General features: G+C 45.7%; 1 protein-coding gene across 5 annotated transcripts in view; it reads left to right on the forward strand.

Annotated features, from left to right (window-relative positions):
- The window catches only part of ltbp1 (latent transforming growth factor beta binding protein 1), an 81,678-nt gene that overhangs the window by 28,997 nt on the left and 28,183 nt on the right, over window positions 1-24,498 (forward strand). For 3 of the 5 annotated variants that reach the window (XM_047030208.1, XM_047030205.1, XM_047030210.1), the window contains exons 6-13: window positions 9,056-9,265; window positions 9,447-9,742; window positions 10,891-10,993; window positions 14,605-14,682; window positions 17,816-17,938; window positions 21,108-21,275; window positions 22,793-22,999; window positions 24,283-24,305. In XM_047030208.1, coding sequence (XP_046886164.1) covers window positions 9,056-9,265; window positions 9,447-9,742; window positions 10,891-10,993; window positions 14,605-14,682; window positions 17,816-17,938; window positions 21,108-21,275; window positions 22,793-22,999; window positions 24,283-24,305 — 1,208 coding nt within the window. The remainder of the gene's footprint in view (window positions 1-9,055; window positions 9,266-9,446; window positions 9,743-10,890; window positions 10,994-14,604; window positions 14,683-17,815; window positions 17,939-21,107; window positions 21,276-22,792; window positions 23,000-24,282; window positions 24,306-24,498) is intronic. The other 2 variants (XM_047030206.1, XM_047030209.1) reach the window with 2 other exon arrangements.

The raw sequence follows: 24,498 nt of genomic DNA on the forward strand, positions 1-24,498 counted from the left end.
GATTTGTTACTCCTTTGTACTTGCAATTCGCAAAGATGTTCACTGTAAGTACAGTAGTGTCAAAAGACTCAATGCCTGACCACATTAGGTGGGTGTTCCTTCATGGATTGCACAGACCCTGGCCGAGTCTGGTGTCTTAACCTGCCTGCGTCCTTATAAGGAGCTCCTCTGGATCCTCTGCCCCTGACACAGACATGTGGGAAGACCCAAACAAGATGGATTCCTGTCTGACACAGCAACACACACCGATAGAGCTCTTACTGGTTCTGCCAAGCACATCAGCCTCCGAAGCTTCGCTCCACACTTTCATTTGAAGCTGTGTCGTGTCTGAGATTTTGTGGGGTGTCTGTGCTACTGTACGCTTCACAGCGGCTACAACCCGCTTCTCATTCTCTTTGTGGAACACCGAGTCCCGTGGTTTAAGAGCTACAGTGGAAATTCAGAAAGGTGCAGCACCTTCAATTACATCGTGAAGCAAAGCCATATTTCAGCTTAAGGGAATAAGTTGCGACGAACGCCGTTTGCCGTCCGAGCTGAGATGAGAGAGGTGCAGCTCTCCTGCCCAGGCATGAAGGCCGGCCCAGACTGCTCTGTGCCCCCCTTCTGTCCCTAGCCAAGGTACCTGTGGAGACCCCACCCCAGGAAGCTGGACGTTTACGGCCCAGGCCCCTGTCCGACACTCCAGACAGAGCAAATCGTCTGTTTATCATACCTGCATGGTGAGGGAGTAAATTGGAACACGGAGAGTGTTGCCTCTTAATAAGAAAAGGGAGGGGCGGTGGAGAGGAGGAGGAGGGGGCGGGGGGGACCTGTTATGGCATGCCACGGACTGTCGGCTGATCAACAGTGTTACCAAGCCTTTCAAAATAAACTCAAGTTGTTTTGCTTTGGAAAGACTTTGCCTTCCTTTACTCCCATGTGGGTGTTTGTAGACTTGCAGGATAGACAGGCGGAGTGTATTGTAACTGTCCAGTAATTGCCACCATTTGATTGAAACTAAAACACAAAGCATCCATTGAGGGTACGAATATCAGGTATTAAGCCGGTTTGTGTGTGTGTGTGTATTTGTGTGCAATGAAGCATCAGTCTGATTTACAAGCAGTGGCAGACTCATTTTCTCCACATTCCTGCTGGTCTGCTATCCCGCGTCGTCAGCACTCAGGACTGGAGGTCTGGAGGTCTGGCTGGTGGTTTTGGGCTGCCACATTACCCCTTCGTCACAAACCCAGACCGAGACAGACCCTCTCCCCCACTCTTGTCTCTCAAGTTCTCTCCCTATCTCAATGAGCCTGACTTTAAGCTGGAGCATCTGGACAAGAAAGGAGGAACCCAGCCACAGTGTTTACAACTGTGGAATTGGCTGGCTGGCTTGCTGGCTGATCGGCTGGCTGGCTGGTCAGTCAATCTTTCTGCCAAATTTTGTATCCACATTAGCTCCTCGATAATATATATATATATTTTTTTTTCTGCTTCCAACCCCACCTTGCCTCTTCCCACTTTCACTTTCTCTCTCGTAGCTATTCCCTCAGTGTTTGTGGCTTTGACCCTTTAAGTTTAAGTTTGGAGATGTGCTTTTTCCCTCCATACGTTAGTGGTGAGTGTCATAGCCCCCCTGCTCGGCCGTGCTGTTCCAGGTGTGTGTGCGAAGCTCGCTCGCGGAGAGGCTCGGCTACCGAATCTGTCTCTGTATTCCCTCAACAAGGCAACCGAGAGCTCTGGAGATCTTCTGCGAAAGCCCCCCCTCCCCAGACGTGCGTCTTTTCCTCTTCGCCGCCCTTTCTCTCCCTCGTCCTCCCTGCTGGCTTCCTCCAGCCCTGCCTGTGTGTTCTCGGGCCTCCTCCTCCCCGCCAGCTCTCCTCTCCCAGGGTACCCCCACGCTGATGTCTGTGTTCTGTCTGTGGAGACGCCCAAGGGGAAAAAGCCCTTGTCTTGCCATTCGCGGCACACTTGCACGCTTACAGCTCATCAGACAGATGCAGGCAGGGCCTTAACAGAGGGATGGCGTTTGGGGCGATAGCAGCAGGTGGATGTGTTTCCTCACTAGTGAAGCGAGGGGAGCCCAGAGCTTTATCGGAGTAGTTACGACATTTGTGGAACACGGGCGCCCGGGAGAGAGGTGTCAGGAAACGTCTTCCCTTTCGTAGACGTGTTTGATGCGTTTCCGAGCTAAACCTTGAGCTGGTCTGTGCTTTACTGTGGAACCGCTGTCAGCAACGATGGTCTTTCTGTCTGTCATGTAATGCCCCCTCAATTGAATGAGATTCTCAACACCCTAAAAGTGTAAGACCCCTCCTAATCAGTGTGTGGCAACGCGTAGGAACGCCCAAAACGCTAGGTTTCAAAGCAAACGGGCAAACGCTCCGCCCCGTCGCGCCCAATGACAATTTGAAACGAGAACGAGGTGACTGAAGAGTGCGAGTGACCGATGCTAGAGCGAGGGAGCCGAGGGGACAGGCAGAGGTGACGTCTAGAATGGGACGTTTCCGTTTGGCGTGGAACTGCGTGTACGTTTGTCTGGACGGAGGGCCCGCTCTGTGCAGACACACACAGGCAAGGTAAACCCCGCGGTGTGACGCATGGGAGATTATGCTGGAGGTAAAGAATGCAGGACTTGTCAGCAAGCCGGACTGGCTTGATGGGGAGCTCGACGGTTTGTCTGCGCAGACCCCTACCAGGAGCTGGGTGGAGCCGCACATGTCTACAGAGTCCTGAAGGTCCACGTGAAAGTTAACGCCATCTCTCTTTGACCAGCCAAACGTCTAGGGATGTTTATATCCATCTCGGAAAGGGTCTTGCTTCAACAGAAATTTGGCAGAATTGTATGTCTTTTTTGGTGGTTTTGGGCTGCCACATTACCCCTTCGTCACAAACCCAGACCGAGACAGACCCTCTCCCCCACTCTTGTCTCTCAAGTTCTCTCCCTATCTCAATGAGCCTGACTTTAAGCTGGAGCATCTGGACAAGAAAGGAGGAACCCAGCCACAGTGTTTACAACTGTGGAATTGGCTGGCTGGCTTGCTGGCTGATCGGCTGGCTGGCTGGTCAGTCAATCTTTCTGCCAAATTTTGTATCCACATTAGCTCCTCGATAATATATATATATATTTTTTTTTTCTGCTTCCAACCCCACCTTGCCCCTTCCCACTTTCACTTTCTCTCTCGTAGCTATTCCCTCAGTGTTTGTGGCTTTGACCCTTTAAGTTTAAGTTTTGAGATGTGCTTTTTCCCTCCATACGTTAGTGGTGAGTGTCATAGCCCCCCTGCTCGGCCGTGCTGTTCCAGGTGTGTGCTGAGGCCGTCCAAGTGCTGAGACCTTCCTGGACCCGTCCAGACCTCCATATTGTTGTCTGTGGCTGCCAGTTCATTTATGTGTCTTCCACGGTCCAGACAATACAGCATTTATGGTCGGATTAAACTAGATTGTTTTTTGGGAGGAAGTCAGAACGAAGGTGAGCTTGGGGAGGCAATGCGCTTTTAGAGGGATTTGACTTTTACTTCTACTTTCAGCTACGTCTTCATATTATCCAACACAGCACAAAGAGAAGGGTAATGCTTTTCTAGGCTCCAGGTTTAATGTACGTTTTCCTACAGTCATTTATTTTGTAACCTGTTGAGGTGAGGTGGGCTGAAATGGAGGGGACATAATCCATTTGTTCCAGGTGTGTGGTTGACTATGGGAGGAGATGGCTGTCTGGATGCCCTATTTGTCTCGAATCCAGTTTGGAACTGGATTATTGAGCATTACACACTAATAGTGCTTTTAGGCATTTTACAGGGCCAGTGGACTGTAATCAGCTGTTTGGTCAGTCCCTACATGAAAGCATGTGAGGTTCCAAGATAGAGACTGAGGAAAAAGTCTAAAACCCCCCGTAAATGAGCCAGCCACATATTCAGCACCCACACTTTAACCAAATTTTATAGGCTCCCTAGCTCCCACGTACGCAAGTCGTGGCCAGGCAATCATCTGGTGAGGGATGAATAACGTGTACAGAGGATAGAGGAGGAGGAAAGCGGGACTGGGAGGGTGGGTTTGGGGTGGGGGGTGGTCTAGTGGTTGCCAGGTTTGGAGTGTGCTGGAGAGTTTATGAGCTGTGCAGCCCTAGCCTTATAAGGAGCTTGGGATGGCTGGAGTCGACTGCTCCTCTGGTAGCTGTCATTTCCTCCTTGTCAGATTTCATTAGCTTATAATCACTGTCATTTTTTCCCAGCAACCTTCTTTTTTTTTTTTTGTCGTCCGCTCTACCTGGCAGGAGGGGGAAGACTAGCTCTTGTTTTTACAGTCTCCTCGGATGGAGCTGCCGGTGGTGGAATTGGGGTGGGGGGGCTGCGACAAGGGCTTCTTAGGTTGCCAGGTTCTGTGCCCGCAATAAACACCAGGCGCTTGGCTCTCTGGTGAGTCTAGGGTTGCTCGGTCTGGGCCAACCTGCCCCACTTCTCTAACCGCTAAGTGGGAATTTTTCTACAAAGCGCCAGACTGGTCTTCTTAAAATCTCATTAGGCACCCAGGGGCCCTCCTCGCAGCTGCCTGCTGCCCCAGGCTGCTCTAATCACGGTCCCCAGGCCCAGGGAGCAGTGCGGCCTGGCTTAATGAAGCAGCTCCAGGACTCTGGTCCTACCTAGCTACCTCTCTGCCTTTCCAGGCTTAGAAACTCAGTGGCTGGCTGACGAGGAGGAAAAGAGTCAGCTTTGCTTGTTTGTGTGTGTGTGTGTGTTTATGTGGGTGAGTAAAGGAAATGGTGGTTGTGTGTGTGTGTGGTGGTGGGGGGGGAAGGTTGGCTTGGCGGTTGTGTGTGTGCGCGTGCGTACGAATGCATGTGTGTTTGTGTGTTGGTTTGTGCAGTCCCATTAAACAGTCCCATCCAGCGCTACTATTATGTACATTGTCTGGAAGGAAGATATAGAGATATTGTGTAGTCTGATGGATATACAGTACAAGACACTTCAAATCTCAGACCATCAGACTGCTCATCCCAATGCCCACCAGGGTCACCGGCTCTTTCTAGAGTATAACCATTGCCTCAGTCTGGAGGATGAACCCACCTCTTTTTCTGCACATCTCAATTTTGTTTCTTTGGTTGATATCACTTGATATGATTTTCTCTAAGCGGATGTCTACCAGAGAAATTTGTCAGATACGATCGCTCAACTGCTGTTTCAAACACTGGCATTCCCCCTTCCTTTCTCCCTATGATCTTGAGCCACACACAGCCTCAGTAGCATGTTCCCTGCCCACAACAAGTTGACTCTGCAACCATTATGGGTAGGTGTGGTTAGCCTTCGTCGGGAATGGGCTGACATCATTTAGGGAGGGAGGCTGTGATGGCCATTTTGCTTTGGTGTTATGGCTTCATCAGCTGTGTGGGTTCTGTGGCTTCGGGTTCAGTCTACCTACTGTTTCTTCACATTACACCTCAGACACTCTGGCAAGAGATGGGAAAACATGTCAGTCCACTTGAGGCTTCAATCAGTTACTCATCGTTTGGTTACAGTAGATTTGTTGTGTGTAAACCTCATGCAGTGTGTTTTCATGTGGGATGTTCTTTCAATAGAAATAACAGCTTTTATGGTAACTCCTTGTCAGTTTGTCCAGCTGGCCTTTTTGCACTCAATTTGTTATAACTGCTGTCTTTGCGGTTCAGTGTCTGAGAGTTTGTCCATTGAGCCTTGGAACATTTGCTGTCTGGTTAACCTACCAGGTGACAGTCAAATGTCAACAATTCTTGGACCACTTGCTTCTCTACAGTACATAGTCCTGTCTGTAGACATCCAACACAACCTCAAATCTCTATGAAACCATCTACTGGTATGACATTCTTCTGAAGGGGAGAGTTGGAGATTGAGATAGAGATAGCAAGCAATGAATAATTGGGATGGAGAAGGAGAAAAGTACGAAGAAAAAAGAGGGAGATAAAACTGTGAACGGAAAGTGGCCAGGACTCTATGCCAAAGGGAACCAGAGAGAGAGAGAGAGGGACAGAGACAGGGACATGGTTCTGAGGTTTCTAAGCTGTGTGTTATTGCCACTGTAATGAGAGGCTTGGGGAGAGGATGATTTATTCTAGCTGTCATTATGTGTCACCACGTGAAATCCCTGAAACCCTGTCCTTTCCTAGAGGGCAAAATACCAAAGTATGGTATGGGCATAATGGGTATCGTAGTAATAGTGGTGATTTGGAAACACGGCAAAAGTATCCTAAGTACAAAAAAGCACCCTTTTAAATGTAGAAGTATTTTAGCAGTAAGGATTCATTAAAATATTTTTTTTTATAGAAAATATGGGAGAATGTTGGAATGTTATGACCACATAACTCTTTTAATACTATTGAAACACTAGCAAAAGGCAAGTGCTGATAGTTTCCAGTTAAAAATATGGAACTCCTAAAAGCGTGTGAATGAATTACCTGGAGGTGTGGAACATTACACTTTACACCTTCCAGGAAGTTGTCAGCTTGTGTGTATCCTTGTTTTACATGCTCTTCTACGACCGGGAGCGCCAGGAGAATGTGATTACTAGTTCTCTCTCGCTCAATTAAGCAATCGACTCGCGATTCAACTGAGGAGATTCCTACCTTCGCTGAAGTAACAATGCACAGGCACAGATTTTCCTCCTAGGTAGCAGGTATCCAATTGTGTGTGTCTGTGTATGTGTGTGTGTGTGTCTGTCTGTGTGTGTGTATCTGGGGAGTTCAAGCAGACGGGGGATGTCAGTTATATCTCCCAAGCCAGTGCTCAGCCCACTGAGATCCTTTGGGGAAAGCCGACACACACTCAGACACGAAAACCTACTGCCTATGGGGAAAACAACAGTTTATCCCTCTGTCTCTCCATTTCCCTCCATCTCTCTTTCCATCTCTCTCTCTCTCTCTCTTTTTCTCTCTTACACACACATACTGTACTGGCCCTCCCCTCCCGGGTTCGGTCTGCTGGCCAGCTCTGGAATAAACTGACAGCTTGATTCATACTGCCGACCCACACGCCATTGACACATATTTCAAATACACTGGGGGGATTGGGCTCTCTCAGCTCTTTTCCAGAGCACGCCTCAGCAAACAGAACCCTCCTCAGCAAACAGAACCCTCCTCTGATCGGCCTTCAGCCTCAATTACCCCAAATTGCTGCTGGAATGGAGCCGTTAATTAGAATTCCTCCGTCAGGACTGGAGGAACCCTGTTGGTTTTGTTGGTATTATTATTATTATTATAGTAACCTACTAATTCAGAAATCATGGGTAAAAAGTTTTGAAGTTTGGCGAAGTGATACAACATGCCATGACTAACCGCCACACCAAGAATGGCCCACATGGGACCAAACGGGGCGCCACAGGCCACGCCCAAAAGTCACATTTTCAAAGTGAAGGCATTTCTCTAATTCTTCTGAAAATTGGTGAACATGCCTGATTTCTCATGGGGAACAAAAATGCATTGGTCTCTTAATTTTTTCCAGAGCTGTATGTATATCTGGACAAAATGAAAGCCTTCTGAATACTAGCCATTCATTTGATACTATAGCTGGACAAAATGTCAGCCTTCTGGACACTGACCATTCATTTGATGTTTATACCTGTCAGCCTTCTTTACAGTTGTTCTGGTAAGACGTGGAACTGGGAAGTCAAAGATTGAAATCCAGCCATAGCCTTTTATCTGTTTCTGGTCAATCCTCCGGTCATCAAACATAGCAATGATTCACCTGCAGTATCTATTTATCTCATGACATGATTATCTGTTTAGCGACACAGTAAGCCCCTGCAAAGCAAGACAGTTACCTGTCATTTAGCTACCTGAAGCTGTTTACCTCTAGTCATAACTGTAGCTGATGTTTCACTCTGAGGTAAATACTACCCACAATGATCCAGAACTATTGTGTTTTGTAGATAAGATTGTGCTACATCGAGCCAGCATATTGGAGTTCTTGCATTATGTGTGTAAAAGTAGTATTCTGATCGATATTGTAAGACTGTTTTGGCAGTGTATTCCCAGTCACGTTAGTCACTCAGTGCACTCACGCAAACAAACATTCCCAATATGAAAGTATATGTGGCTCAGTTTGCTAGAGTGTAGCATCTGGAATCCAATGGTACTAATTCAAATGCAGATGCATGCGGAGATTTAGAATTCGGCAGGATGAAATCTGCCTTCACAGTTCCTTTGTCGGCAGTGAAGTGTAATCCTCTAATATGTCAATTTTGCAATATTTTGCTATTTTGAGGAATAACCCGCCATTGCTGCTTGCAGTTATGTTATAATTTTGATTTATTTTTGTATAATATGTATCTGGCCTGCAGACTGTAGTGAGCTGAGCTAAGGTGAGTTTGGTGTGGTGTGTAGACAAGCTGAATCTCTGAAAGAAATGTTGTAAATAAGCCTAGGGTGACTTAAAGCTCTGAGAGAAAGACAATAACAGACAGGGAAAGTGACCAAAAACATTTTTGTTGTTGTCAGAACTACCATAGAACACAAGAGGAGACTTGAATTATCACTGTTTATCCTCCATATGGAACATCTTTCCCTCCTTTTGGGAGGAACACCGTCTCGTTTGCATCTCTTGAATTCGTAGTTGGGTCCTCGTCAGACATCTCCTTCTGTGCCTAAGGACTCCCTGGAAACTAGGCTAGCGCCCAACACAACATGCCCCACTCAGGATGGAGAACAAGCCCTAGGACCTGGAATACATGAATACATTAGCAGGTCGCTCAATTAGCTGCAGGTTTGCTAAGGCATTATGGAGTTTCCAGGCATAGTGGATCATTTACCATACGGCCCTCGGTGATGAATATTGATAGTGAGGGAGGATTGGACACTGAGCTGAATGTGTAATGTCCTCAAACTCGAGGAAAGCATGGTTAAATAGAACTTGTTCTGTTGCTCTAGAATCGCGGTGTCTTTTTTGTGATTTGTGGACCTTCAGGATGAAAGATGGGAGGATGATGAGAGATGGGACGAAGATCCCTCTGTGGCTTTCATGTGTGTGTGTGTGTGTGTTTGTGTGTGTTGCCCATATAAATGGCAGAAACTGCAATATGCCCATTGTGTACAAACACTCTCATTGTGTTTTGCCAGTGGTCTGCCATCTTCCTTGCATCAATGGAGGAAAGTGCAGTGCCAGGGACAAGTGTCAGTGCCCGCCCAACTTCACCGGAAAGTTCTGCCAGATGCCCGTCCAGAACGGCCGTCACCATCACCAGCAGAGCTCCTCCAGCTTCAGCCACACGTCCCAGATCCACTCAACACACACACTGCCCCTGACCTACAGTAACGGGCAGAATCCAGGTAAAACAAGGAGCCACTTCGAAATAATTCACGGTGCCGAATAAAGTCATGGTTTGTTGCACACGGTCATTGTCAATAAACGCCAAGAAATCAATCATTCATGAAAGTTTCTCTCCAAATTAGCTTAATAGCCGCTCCTCTGCGTAAATAACCAACCTCTTCTGACCCTGTTCGCCCCTAGTCAATTTCAACCCCAGCATCGTGAACATCCATGTCAAACACCCTCCGGAGGCCTCGGTCCAGATCCACCAGGTGTCCCAACTGGACTCAAACGGCCAGAAGGTGAAGGGCTCGTCCCGCCCCTCCCAGTCGGGCTCCACCTACACCACCTACCACCACTCGGAGAGCACCCAGAAGATCCACCACCAGCAGCAGCAGCAGCAAGGTCACAATGTCATCCAGCATGGCTACGGGCACCACTACCAGCCCGTCACCTCCCCCCTGGGGCGCTGCTTCCAGGAGACTGCTGGGACACAGGTGAGACAGCAGGCGGGAGGATCTGTGGGCGTGTGGCATATGTGGGTATGGATATGGAGAGGAGGAGGTAGATAGGTAGCTTGATGAGGGCAACACCGCTGGGCGCACTGTCAGCGGGGAGTCAGCAGGGAGTCAGATGGCTGCGCTGTTAGGGAATCCAGAAGGTTGCCGGTTCAATTTCCGGCAGTGCATAAATGACGTTGTGGCAAGACACTTAACCCTACTTGCCTCTGGAGGAATGTCTCTGTACTTACTTTAAGTCGCTCTGGATAAGAGCATCTGCTAAATGACTAAATGTAGATGTAAATGTAGTCTCTTTGGGAATACTTCAATACGTTAAAGGGAGGGTGATTAGTGATAGCGTCACGTAGGACTGTATTATGTCAATGGTAGGCCCGGTTTCAAACATGAATCATCTGCCCTTTTAAAAACCCAACCCCCCCAATCTAAGTAGTTGTTTGTCCCTCAATGCCGTGTGTTTAGATGACATAAAAACACCCCTCTCAGTCAGACTGTGTGTAAGCTCTCCTTCTCGTTTTTCCATCTGCTTGCCAAGAGAACAAAGATGTTATCAGCCCCAAAATACATTTTCGCCTCGGAAATTACTCCATAACCCGTGTCAGTGCTTCAGTACATCCCGGAGGTATCAACGCATTTGGCACCCTTCTCCTCTTATCCGCCTTGAATCACCGTTCAATTTGGTTCACGATTTCCTATCAAATTTACGGCGCAGAGATAAGAACACTCTCTCCTCGCCCCATCCACGGCCCATAGGATCTTATCTGTGTGTTTCAATCTATGGGAGACGGAAGGAGGGAATGTGTTCTATAATGGAGAGTTGTTCGTACTCCGAGATTGACGGACCAGGCTATTGTGGGATCCTAATGCCGTAAAAGCCTGTGTTTATTCAGTTATTAGACAGTTACATGGGGAGGATAGAGTTTTGGTGGATGCATTCTGGATTCACTGATTGCGTCTCATCCTGTGTTTTCTCTTGCATCTCTGCCGTCTTCCGTCTTTCCATCTGCCCCAATATTTATCCCACTCTTTCCTCTCTCACTCTGTCCTCAACTGCATCTTTCCTCTCTATCCCTGCATTGTCTCCTTCCTTCTCCTGCCATCCCACTCTGTCCCTGGTGAAACGGCAGTGTGGCAAAGCTCTGCCTGGGCTCAGAAAGCAGGAGGACTGCTGTGGGACCATCGGAACGTCCTGGGGCTTCCACAAATGCCAGAAGTGCCCCAAGAAACCATGTAAGTACCAACGCAGTGTGGAAATAATACTGTTGCAAGGATCCATGACCTGAGTGTGCCATTCGAGTGCGGTTTGACATGGTGAACTTTGCTGCTGGGGAGAGAGAGGTCATAGAACAGACTTGAGGTGAAGCAGACTCAACAACGACCACTTTTATATCCAAGTAAGGGCTCCTCAGCTGGATGATACTTGTCTCAAATATGTGTATAGTGTCTTTTCTGAGTTTTCTGCTGAGACACAGTAGCCAATAGATCCGAATATACACTTTACTGGCACAGGGAGTGCAATTTACTGGCATAGCTGTGTATTTCCTCACTTTCCCAAAGCAAGAGAAAGAGTTTTTTAGGCTCAGACAACCATCACTTTTTAACTTTGGGAAAAGCCCAAAAAGTGTGTGTGTGTGCGTGTCAGAATGACAGCCGCGTGGGCAGGAGGAAGGAGGGTGTAAGGGGAAGTTGCAGAAGCAGTGGAATTCAAAGGAAACACAAGCGTGTGAATGTGCTGACTCACATTGCAAACAGACCAGACCCAGACCCAGGCACACATGCTTGCGTTCCAATAATGATCTTGTTCTCCTGAAACATGCTCAAAAGATCCTTAGGCCCGGAACTCTGACTCACCTAATAGGATTTCCCTACAAACTTCCCAAATAAATTCCTTTCTTCTCCCTGGTGGCATTACAACATGCACTGTCTTTTACCCTTATTTGGAGATGGTACGTTGTTTTTGGAGACCCGGAATTCCATTGGGAAATATCTTTCCCTTTTTTGCGGTTTTAACATTTGAAAACAGGAAATATGTATGTAAGGGGTGCTATCAAAATCATATATAGACTAAACAAATTTTGAGCTGTTTTCAAAACCCTGAGTTTATGTAGCTATATTCAAGCTTGTTGAGCTGTATCCACAGTGACAATTTGGCCAGTCATTACAGAACAGCATTAGCTGCGCGACACTGCAAACCCTACACTATGTCTATCTAGAGTAGCAACTCCTTATTCGGACCTCTAATATCCAATCCTTCTCAAGAGTAGGAACCATCACCCATTCATCATTCACCTAGGAAAGGAATATCGACAAGTCTCACATGGTGGCCCTTTACATTTAGTCAGACGCTCTTATCCAGAGCAACTTACAATAAGTACTGGGACATTCCCCCCAAGGCAAGCAGGGTGAAGTGCCATGCCCAAGAACACAACGTCATTTGGCATGGCCGGGAATTGAAACGACAACCTTCTGATTACTAGCCCGATTCCCTAACCGCTCAGCCATCTGACCTACCATTTCACATCAGCTGGCAACAGGGCAAAGTAAAAACACAAACAGTCCCTTCAAGTTGGGAACACTATCCCACCCTTGTGTTTATCTGGATGTAAAAAGAGACACAGTTCCCGGCCTATAGGCCGGTTTATTTCCAGAGCCGATCTCAGTGTCTCTGTGCTGTCTCTTCCTGGGGGCTATTTTAGTGGGGTTGTTACTCTGTGGAGATAGAGAAAAGGGCTGCAAGTGTGACCCATGCGTGACACTGTATGTTCAATCCCTGCACCCTGGGGATCCGTTTAAACCAACTCTCTTTATAGAATGCCATTTTTGTCTGTGCCATGCCAAAGGTATGGGATCCATGGGATGCTGGTGATGGTGGTGGTTTAGCACATGGTTAGATGTGATTTGGAAGACATTTTGGTTTGGAATGGGTTGTATTTCTTCTCCTTACATACAAACTGAGGGGATGTGGGTGGCTAATTCTCACATGAATCGCTTGAACTCAATAGAAGCTCCTGAAAAGCTCATTTGTACCATAGATAGGATGATTACTCTCCTATTCTCAGACAGGTATCAAAGCTCCCTGTGCCCCTAAGCTTGCAGACAGCCTTCCATTAACTGATTACACTGTTAGGCTTTGATAATTATCAGATAATAACTGTGACAGCTTATTTAGTGAATATGATTTGGGTGATCCTACTATTGCATCAGTTCATCCTTTGGCAGGAAAAACAGTTTATGCGATGATGAACCTTAGTATGCTTCACTCCCTGAGGTAATGGCTGATGTGTTTTTCACAGTTGAAGAGGGCATACAGAATAGTCCTGTAAAACCATACAGTGCTGTACTATGACAACAAAGTTCACTTTACAGTACACAGCAAACAGTATCAGTATTGTTGGCGTAAACAAAGACTTACATTATATATGTAAGTATATCATATATTTTTCGACATCAATATCTCTTGTCAGACAATTGTTAGCTTGGGAGGTGGAGGTAGGTGGCTGCTACAAAGACCCAGTGTTGGTCTGTGCTCTGTTCCCAGGCAGACAGGAATGGCAGGGGCGTGAGGGTTAGCATTTATGTGCAGCCCAGTGAACCACTCCATTATGCCTTGGAGACAGTAGTAGCTGGTAAAGAAGTTGGCTTAATTACACACAAACAAACATAGCCTTGTTCCCGGGCTGAGCCAAGCTAGCTTGCAATCTCCTTTCAGGTATTTGGGTGCCACCCTGCTACAGGTGCTATGGCCCCCTCGTTGGTGCTTTTGTCTTAATACATGCACACACACACACAGACAGCAGTACACTTACACACCTACAGCCTGAACAGGGGCATTTGAGTTAACATTCAGTTCCTGGCAACCCCTCAATTTTGAAATAGCTCTGAAGTAGCTTTATACTAAGACACACACTAACACACATACAAGCCATTGGAACCCAACCCGAGTATTCATTCAAAGATCTTGGCTCCTTTCTTTGGTTTTAAAATGTGCCGCAATTAATGTCAAGCTTATGCAGAAGAAATAGTGAGGCAACATCATGTTTGGCATTTGGGAGGTGGCGGGAGGATGGTGTTTTTACAGAGTGAAATGTTCTTTAGGTTGTCCTGCCCAATGGGGGGAGGCAAGGAACCCTGGATTCCTGAGCAGAATCTCACCAATCACGAGTTTGATCTATTGCTTTGCATAATGTGCTCCATGTGGGCATTGTTTGAGCATCCCTTCTTTTCCGCTTGGATGGGGAGGATTTGTTTTCCTCTTCAATTTGAAAATGCTAATACAAGCCTGCGCTGCATCTCCGAAATGGGGGCGAGTGCAACTACTTCCATATGGGTGCAAACAAGGTTTTGCGTTTTGTGCTGCAAGTTTGATTCTGTGGTGAATCTCAGGGTAAGCTTTAGAATGCTATTCTAGTCCTTAAAGAAGATTACGCAATGCAAGTGAGCCAAAACGCCCTTGTCAGGACAGTTAGTGCTGGGAATTCATGATTGGAGATCAGAGAGTAAACAAACCAGGGTTCCCTTCCTGAACATGACATCTAGCCTAGTCCGTCTCTGTTGCCTCCTGTGCTGGATGTATAAGAGTTGTGTCAATCTGGCAGTGCTGCAGACTCTCTCTAAGGAAGACTGATTGACTCATCTTATGATGCCGGTCCCAAAAGTTTGACTAAAAGCCTGGAGCTGAAGCTGGTGGTTTGGGGTACAGGGGGCTGGTCTCACCAACTACTGAAGAGCACATCCTGTCCACCTTGAGACCCCAAAAAATGTGGATTTGTCTTAATGGGAAAACCATAACCTAACCCCCTTCCCTTCCACCCCTGTCCTTCCACCACCTCTCTCCTCCCCAGCTATTCCTCTGACTGGTTCGAGACACACAATGGACTGTCCCCAGGGATACAAGCGCATCAACAACTCCAACTGCCAAGGTAAGAGCAGGACATTACTGTGACTGTACTGTGCTGCCCCTCGCACACACACACATTTTCTCTCTTTTGCCACACTACACCATTGTTTGTCTTTGGTTCCGGCCCACTGAGAGTCAGGGAGAAACTCTATCGTTTTCTCAGAACTACGGAGAGGTCCCTGAGAGAAATGAGCCCTAACAAAGTGATTTGTCACCTCCAGCCACGAGCGGAAGGATAGAGCAACAAACCTGGAGGAAGAGAATGCACATACGTCTTTTTGACACGGAGATCATTCTCTCGCTCCGCTTGTTTGTTGTTGTTTCTGTCTCTGTTTTACGTGCCTCGCTATCTGATGGAGTTTTCTACCTCTGCATAGTGCCCTCTTGTGGCTCCTCGTGCCCCAGTCCTGCACGACGTAGGTGGGTACTGAGGGGGGACAAAGTCTGTCCTTCACTTGGGTTTGCTCGCTTGAGTGTCATGTCGTTTGGTTCGCTTGAGTGTCATGTCATTTTGTTGTCTCCAGCTAAAATGGCTGAAACCCTTTTAAGATTCAGCGAGTGAAGCTCCAGGTCTTTGTGTCTTTCTGTAGCTACCATTCCATCACTCTCTCCTTCTCTACGCTTGCTAGACACAAATCAATCCTGATTTAGCGGGAGTATGAACCCCTCGAACTGGCTGGAGAGAGAAGGGGAAAGGCAGCTCTCGGAGACTGCACATTTCCCAAATCAGTAACTGAGTTCAATTTGGATATGCTGGCCAGGGATGACCACATGACAAAAGTGCCAGACTTGACTGATTTTAATCAAGCCTGCTTCTCCCTAATGTCATTTGAACCTACTAGGTCCAATTCATGTGTTAGTCTGTGTGGGTGTGGGTACCTAAGTGCGTTTGTCTGTGTTATATTTGTCTGTTTGTCCACAATATTGAGAACCCTTTAGATGTCTGTGCTGGAAGTCACTTGCTATTCCCAGCCTCAGACATTAGATGGACTTTACCCGCTCCGGTTTTGACTCCATTTTATATTCTGAGCAGTAAACTTCCAGAGATTGATGCACTAAGACCACTTCCATGTCTCTGAGAAGATCCACACAAAAATATCCAAGTACAAACAACCCTTTTCAACACGGCATCAGCCCCTAAACTGTACAGTAACCGATTCCATCGACTCCCCAATGTCCGCCTGGCTTCACCGACTTTCTACCAGGCAGGGTGCCATGCCGCCCTGGTGTTAGCCAAACCTGCGGCTAGCAGGAAGAAGGGCTCTGAGAGGGAGCCTGAGCCCAGACTGCTGCCTAGTCGGACTGCTGCCAGGCTGGGGAGAGAGTCAGCCCCGGGCCCCTCTTCAGTCCAGACCTGGCTGCTTCTGCCGAGATGCTGTGACTCACTCTAATCCACCACATCCTGTTCCCCTTATAACAACCATTCCCAACTTTCTTTCGTACTTTTTCTCTTTTTTTCTGTCTCGCCGTCCATCTAATTAGGTTTTCATTTTGTTGGGTTTGGCATGGAGCGAGGTTTGTGTGTCTTTTCACCTAGTCCCAGATAAACTGTTGTGTGACTGTGTATAGGAGAAAAGTAACCGAGGGACAAAAAGGCATTCATCTCTCTTTTCATCAGCTCCTTTTCAAAAGGTCAACATGAGCCTACATGTTCATGAGAAGTATTCTTCCAGGATGGGTCAACGCGTTCACAAAGCCTCCCCGCCTTAACTCGGGCAACACTTATGGAACTCTGCAGTGACCAATGCACAGGTGCATCCTGCTGCTAATGACTGATCCGAGATCATCTCAATCCCACTAACACACAGCGGGTGGAGACGGGCCACTGTCACTACACTCCAGTGCTGTAATCCACTCTTTTCTTTCACACTTTTAACTCTATGGTCGTGTACGATTACTGACAAGATGATTGACAGTGCCAGTGGGTGTGGCCAAAGGGAGAGAACTCTGAAGAGGTTGAAAGTGCGAGTGGAGGCATGTTTTTGGTGCGTTTGTATGTATGGGATGTGAACTGGCAGCTGTTAGTGTTCCTGGCAACGGACTGACGTGTGTCGTTCTTGTAAAAGAATGCGTCTTTCTCTCCTTATGAGATTTATAACTGTCTCTCAACCGTCTCAAAAGGAGATTTAAATGACTTGTCTAGTGATACACGTTGAGACTCCCTCATTCACCGGCCCAAGGATATGTAGATAATGCGGTGATGACGTTAGCTGCTTTCCTGTTGGTGATTGTTTTATAGTTTGAAGAACAGACAGTGATATTCATGAACATGAAGAAGCTTGCTTTCGGCGGGTATTAGTAACTGAAGATGATGTGATGCTTCTTTTTCCATGTTGTGTTCCAGTATCTGGGTCAATCCAAGTGCAGTGCATACTGTGGGCCTAGTCTGAGCATCAGTGTCAGCATCAATCTTTAGCTTTTTTTTTTGCTAAAGAGGAAACAACATGGAGAGCGATCATGTTTCCATATTAGACTCCCTCAAACCAAAATAGCATCAAAAGAACAGACGAAGTCTGAGGACAGCAAAAATGCTTATTTTGGGAGAGGTACAAGTTTCTCCTTAACAAACTCCCAGTTTTAATGTGGATACAGAAAACACACTTGGACATCTAGGTAGAAAAACACAAGAAGCATCAGGGATGAATTCAAAAGCCTTGTTTTTTCCTTGTCTCCTCCGATAAGAAGGCTGCCGTCTTGATAAGGCTGTGGTGGCTACTCTCACGATTGTTACCTCAGACAGTTTGGACGGAGGATCTGGTCGTGGTCATGGTCAAGGTTCAGTCCACCTCTCAGGATGTACAACATGAAACCACGTGTCACACGAACCCAAAACTTTTTGAAACAAGGAAGTACACATGCTCCTTTGAAGGCTGCTCCATAAAACTGGATTCATGATGGAAACAGTTCATGAAACCATATATCTTCCTCTTTCTGTGAGTTCTTTCAACTACTGTATCCTGGGGCCAGATTTACTTAAGGTCATGGTGGAGAAATGTGATTTGAACTTCCTTCTTTGAGGCAGTTTGTCACTGTTTTAGTGTTGCTAAACAATTGTTAAACAGACACATTCATACATTCCCCCATGACAATTGCATGCCATGTTGAACCAAAGTGTACTACGCTGTACTATAATGCACTTCCCCGTTTGGTTTCAGATCTTAATGAGTGCCAGCTACAAGGAGTGTGTCCCAATGGAGACTGTATGAACACTGTGGGGAGCTACAGGTGCCTGTGTAAGACAGGCTACATGCCTGACCCAACTCTCTCCACATGCATACGTAAGTCCTCCACTCTCTCTCTCTCTCTCTCTCTCTCTCTCTCTCTCTCTCTCTCTCTCTCTCTCTCTCTCTCTCTCTCTCTCTCTCTTTTATTTTGGTAGCCGATAGGTAGGGGAAATGACAGGGAAATGTGTGTTACATTTGCTATGGTGGCAGTCCGTTTCGAGCGCAAGGCATACCAATGGTTGTGAATGTTGCAACGCATACTGCAAACACCGTGTGATGATATGCATATGACTGTGGGAAACAAATGAAAGTGCATGGTTGAAAGCATGGTGTTTATCATATTAATCAGATTCTCCCCGAGCATGGAGTACAAGGCTCAGCATATCGCCAAACAAAACAGATCTAATTTCTCTCAGTTGAAAAGAAGAGGGGAGGGAGGACGGGAAGAGAGGGAGGGAGGGAGGGAGGGAGGAAAGAGAGAGAGGGAGAGAGAGAGGGAGGCAGGCAGGCTCGGACGAGAGATTAAAATCCTATCGACTGGATTCTCGTTGGGGTTTTTGGCCGTCGAGGGATTGATCTGAGATGCCCTTTAATCATGGTCACAGCGATGTGCTGCTGTCTCAGACTCAATGCGGCGTGCCTGTGCTGGAGTGTGTGCGTGTGCACCTTTAGACTCTCAGTTCGTCTATCGGTTCTCCTTCTCCTATCTCGTTGCTGATGACAGTTGAGTGGCCATTCATCAACATCACAGGATGAGCGAGGGCTCTTCTGCTTACATAAAAGAAGAAGAAAAACATTGGATCTTCATCATTAATGTGTTCCTCAGCCCATGTATCACTTGTACAACTAATGTCGAGTCTATCAATATAGACTTGTATTTATATTAATTTGGATTTTCTGCCATGATTTTCTGGTTTGCTGGAGCTCAACTTTTTGTTTCTGATTTTCTCCAGTTTTTTTATTACAGTTGAAGAAATTGTTTTGTATACAAACACCATTTTGTATGTTTTTGGGGATAAATGCATCTGATGAAAAAACGATGTCTACTTAAAAAGTTGAATTTAACCAATACACAGTTGGAAAAGGGCCGTATTTGACTACAGTCGATGAAAGACAGTCACTCATCTCCTTTGTTCTGGATCTTTGTGATCATTGATTGAGAGAGTGCGTGACAACAATAGTTACCAAACATTGTTGACAAATCCAACCTGATACCCATTCATTTAAACTCGCTGTCCCATGGAAAGAAACTCAACTTTCCTGACATGCACAGTAACAGACAACCGCAGATGTGTTCTTCCATTTACAGCACTTTACAACACTTTGACTAATGGTTTTAAAAGTGATCTTTTTTTAATCATGTAACTATCAATTTATAATCAGAATCAGAATCAGAATGGGATTTATTTGCCATGAAAGTTTGCACAGACAAGGAATTTGCTTTGGCAGGAAGGTGCATACAGTAAACATATAGGAATCTTAAATTTAAATATGTGGTCTAACTATACTAAGGATACATAAACTAGCATACTAAGTGGAATACAATTAAAATAAAATATACAATAAGTAAAATATAAGTTGCCAATTTACAATATAAAATACAATTAAGGTTGATTTCTAACCAAATATATTCAAATACAAATTCACATACCAAGCAAGACTTTGCTCCAAATGCGGTTTGATTTGATACATTTTAAATTGAGGGTACTCACCCGTTTCTTTCTGCTCAGCCACGTTTGGCTTTACCCCAAAATGTGTGTTCTTAACAAAGGGGAAACATTTGAGACCCACTGGTTTAATAGTAGAAACAAACTACTGAGCTCCAAACCCTTTTAGACCAGCCTGTCACTAAGCCTGGCATGTTAGTGTTCGAGACAGGGGGGTTCGTTGCATGACTTGGTGGACTTGGCTGGAGTCCAGAGCAACAGTGCTTCGATGTATCTGGTGAGAAGGGAAGGCGGGGTGTGGGGTGGATTGAGGGAAAGGAAACAGACAGGTTTTCATAGGGGAGAAGCATTAGGGATAAGAGCATGATTGACTGTCCTGAAAGATTGTCACATGCTGTCTGCTGACGCTATGAGGAGAGATGATGGCACTTGGAGGCACTGTCCCCAATTTTGGTCGCGTGTTTTTCAAACAGGAAACCGTGCACTCTCCTTTGACTTTCATGTATTGGGGTCCATATGTGTGCTTGTCCCATAATGCAATACTCATGCATAGACCCATTTCATAACAACCACAATCTCACGGACACTCTTTTGACGAGTCAGTGTGGATCATAAACTGTCTTTATGGGGAAATGTTATAATGGTACATTATTAGTAAAGGTCTGGAACAAGCCACTGTGACATTTGGTAGAAGTATAGAATATTAAGTATAGTTCATTACATTACAGTATATTGTTTCAACTCCAGTAAGCTTTATTTCAAAAACATTTGCACAACCCTTGAAACCTTTCATTGTTCTTGTTGTGGAAGTGAAAGAATAGTGAACTTTGGTTGAAAAGGTTTTGTTTATGCATTGGTAGTGACTTGCTACTAATTGGACAGTTGTACTGTTCAAATTGAGCAGTGGGTAAATACCTCGTCGAGCTAGTTTTGCCTGGAGTGACCTAGGAAGTCTGGGTTCCATTGGAGATTCACTATATCCCTGTTTCCACTCCTTTACTCACGCTTAAAACCTTCATGATGTGTGCTCCACTCTGAAACACTGACTGCATGCCCTCGCTTGGGTCAATGTTCAACTTTGCCCTATAGTGCATGAAGCATTGGCATGGCATGAGGAAGACGTTGAATATTTGCCTGTGTCCCCGAACAGCTTTTGATGTCCACCATGCTTGTATGTGTACTGAATGCAGTGTGTGTGTTTTAGTTGTTAGTCTTTAGTCTTCCTTCAATGCTCAGAAAACCTCGATTTGAGGATATGAAATATGTAGAGTGATAGAAGCTAACCTGGCTAGCTATCTCAGAGGTGTCACATTTCTGTCCAGCATTTTTTTTTTATGTTGTAGTAAATGTGTTGCTCTGTGTTGGGACAGTGTTGGGGCTGGGGGTTCTTTGGTGAAGGGGACTTCTTGATTTCCATTTTCTCTCTCTGTCTCTCTCTTTTCTCTCCCCCCATGTACGTGTACCCCTACAATGTGGTGCACCACCCCACCTCTTTGCCTCCAATCTTCTCCTCCACTCCCTCCTCCTCCTCCTCCTCCTCCTCCGCACCTCTTCAGCTGACACTCCCACCGTCCAAGAAGAGAAAGGGGCTTGCTTCCGCTTGGTCAGTTCGGGGAGGCAGTGCTTGCACCCAGTCTCTACCCAGTTGAGCAAGCAGCTGTGCTGCTGCAGTGTGGGCAAGGCCTGGGGCCCGCGCTGTGACAAGTGCCCCTTACAAGGAACAGGTAAGGCCCCCCAGCCATGGTATACCAGCCCTGTCAGAGTCCATCACAAGGTTCTATAGAACAGGGGCCCACCTCCAAGAGTACAATAGATATCAGGATTCACTAGAATATATGATTGGCCTAGGGTGAATTAAGCATCCCCCCTTCGAACAAGATTCTCTCTAGAACTATTCTCTAAGATCTAGGGTCTCCATAGACCAGGGTCACAAAAGGGCTCCTTACCTTAAAGGTTGCATTGCAAAAAAGAGAGATTATGAATGTTGCCCTTTCCTCAGAATCAGAACCATACACAGTCTGTCTCTCTTTCTCTGCATGTGGTTCACTGCTTTGTCTAGTGTTGTAGACGCTTTTAGATGTGATTATCTCTCTCTCACTCACTCACTCACTCTCTTACACACACACACACACACACCCTTTACCACCTCCACTACACTCCCTTACTGTGTCTATCTGCTCAACCACAGTTACATTAGTCCAGGCTGTCTCGGTGTCATTGTCATGTCAGGAAGTGTTACAAAATACATTGAAGTCTATGGAAATATGTTTTGTAACCATCCGCGCTCTATTGATCAAGCTTGTCAACCTTGACACATGTAGAACATTGGGAAAGGCATTCAGTAATTACATTGGCCAAACATTCCACTACAACTGGGATTACAGTGTGGAAACACGCGTAAGAAACTAAATCTTGTATCTGTCTATGCCTGCCTTATGACACATTCCTGGATGCTCTCTGGTTTTGATTAAAACTCCATCCAAGAAAGGTCTTTGAGGTTGCCTGGGTTGCCAACATGGTGCAGTTAGTTTGTAACAGTACAGAGATTTTGGCATAGTCATTGGGTGACTAATTGGAAAAGGTAATGGCATTCTTAATTAACAACACCTGTCAAGATCTGTGTGGTTGCCAGGTCCCTTGGGTTGCCAGGTTGTTCGGGTTGCCAGTGTGGTACATCAGGTTCTTATGTAAGGGACTGTGGCGTAGTTGAGGAGTAATTGCTTGCCTTATTTTCGTATTTCCTCATGCAAGAATGGCTCTGTGGGTAAGATTAAAAGCTGTTATAAAAGTAAATAAGAGACACATGCTCCTTAATCTGGAAATAAACTGATGGAGACAGGTGGGATTAGCAAAGTCATTAAGTGGTTTTAACAGGAGCATAACATGAACTCATGTATTTGTCTACAATGTACTGCTGTGATTCCAAATCAGAGGTGGATGCTAAATGCTATTCGTTGACATCAGGCTGTTGCTTAGAACATATTTGTTTAACAGACTGATCCAGGAACAGGACAGGGATACATTTGCAACATGCTGAGTTTATCTTTATCACCGAAATGCTCTGTTTCTACTTCTCTTACTGTGGGATGAGTGCTGTAGACAACATTCACGGAGGTAACATACTATATTCATCTTTGAAATTAGTAGTACGCATATACATTGCCAAAGGTAATGCTTGTCATACTGATTTATTGTCATTTTTAAGATTTTGAAAGACTGTATGATACATTTTTCTCCCCAGCCAAATTCAAAGAAATATGCCCTGGAGGGATGGGCTACACTGTCTTGCCCAAACCACCCAATCGCATCCAACCTGATGCTAACAGGCCTGTCCAGGAGCCTGTGATCACCTTCCAGGAGCCTGTGGCCCCGCCCCTGCCCTTCCCCACACCTGAGAAGCCAGTGGAGGCCCTAAGTGTCACACAAAGACAACTGCCTTCTGTGCCTGGTGAGTCTATGTCCCACTTCCGAACACAGTCCTCAAACCTATTTTCACCCTAGTTAAAAACAGAACTTTTGGAGATGCTAGAGGGTTTAGTCTGGCTCACAAATAGTTATGTATTCAGATGTTTTAATTCCATGCCTTGAAACATCTTGTGAGCGTGCGTGGTTTGTGTGGATCTTCAAAAAACCGACTCCCACCTTTTACATCTGCTCAGTTCCAACGTTGACCCGGATTCATGTTATTGGCTTTCACTGGCTTTCCAAAAACTCTTGATTACTGGAGGAAGAAAGGGAAAGGAAGGAGATGGAAGGACTTTTATTATTCAGGACATGCTTGGCACCCTGTGTGAGGAGGAGAGGAGTTGGCAGCGTTTGAGCCCAGCCATACTTGTCCAAATTAGCGCTAAGCTTCTCTGGAGCTCAGAGTTCATAGGATCCCAGGCACAGAGAACAGACTTAGACAAACAATCAGGGAGAAGGCCACTGCCCAACCTCCGTGGATTAGTGTAGAGGCGCCTACTGTGGGCCAAATGTGGAGCCAGGCACCTTGGCATTATGGCTGTGTAGAGCCAAGAATCTTGGTGGGTGGGGCAGAGTTTTTTTTTTTGTTTGTCTTTTGCTATGCATTTTGTTTCTGTTTTTATGACCACTTTGAAGATATACCGTAAATCGTTTTTTGGTTTGGAACTTTGGCATCTTGCCAAATCTGTAGCTTAAAATGATGTGCTTGGAGAACGTCCTTGATATGTAATTAACATTAACGTCTGTTTGCCATGAAAAATATCTAATTTTGACCAGCTCATAGATAAAGCTAAAATTACTCCAAAGCCTGTGAAGGTGACATTGACAATGAATTGCAAATTGTTGGTCTTCTGCCCTCTGCTTAGATTGGTTTATTGACATGCTGAAATACATTTTATGGATGAATGTCATGTAAATTGTGTCCTTAAAAAAGATGTACTTGTCTCAGACCAATGTAATTACAAGGAAAGGTGCATCATATTACTGGAATATAAATATATATAAATGAACAGCTACAGTGCCACAACGGATTGTTGCAGAGGTAAAGAGTCAGGGTACTACAGTAATAACATGAATTGAGAGTATTTAGATGACATGACCCTTCACATACGGTAGCACATTCACATGAGTTTGTGAAACGGTTACATGGATTCATAAAATGACTATTGAGACAGTACTGCAAAATACTTGCTCCTTTTTATTCCAATGTGTTCACAAATGGTCTCACACTTTTTATTTCAATCTTTTTCTCTCTTGGATTACCAGTAGTTACTGTTGCACCTGAACAGGTAGGTTGGGTTTATTCTACAGTAAAAGAAAAAAAGACAAACTTTGCAGTGCATGCACCAAGATGCTCATTTTGCCTCTCTGGTAGCAGTGTTCCTAAGTACAGTGCAGCATCAACTCTGCATGAATTCAGCATCAATATATCACTGCATGACTATAAGCCAATCAATGTGCCAGGCTTTCAAATGCTGCGTG

This window comes from Hypomesus transpacificus, chromosome 11 (assembly GCF_021917145.1).
Source record: "Hypomesus transpacificus isolate Combined female chromosome 11, fHypTra1, whole genome shotgun sequence".
NCBI lineage: Eukaryota > Metazoa > Chordata > Actinopteri > Osmeriformes > Osmeridae > Hypomesus > Hypomesus transpacificus.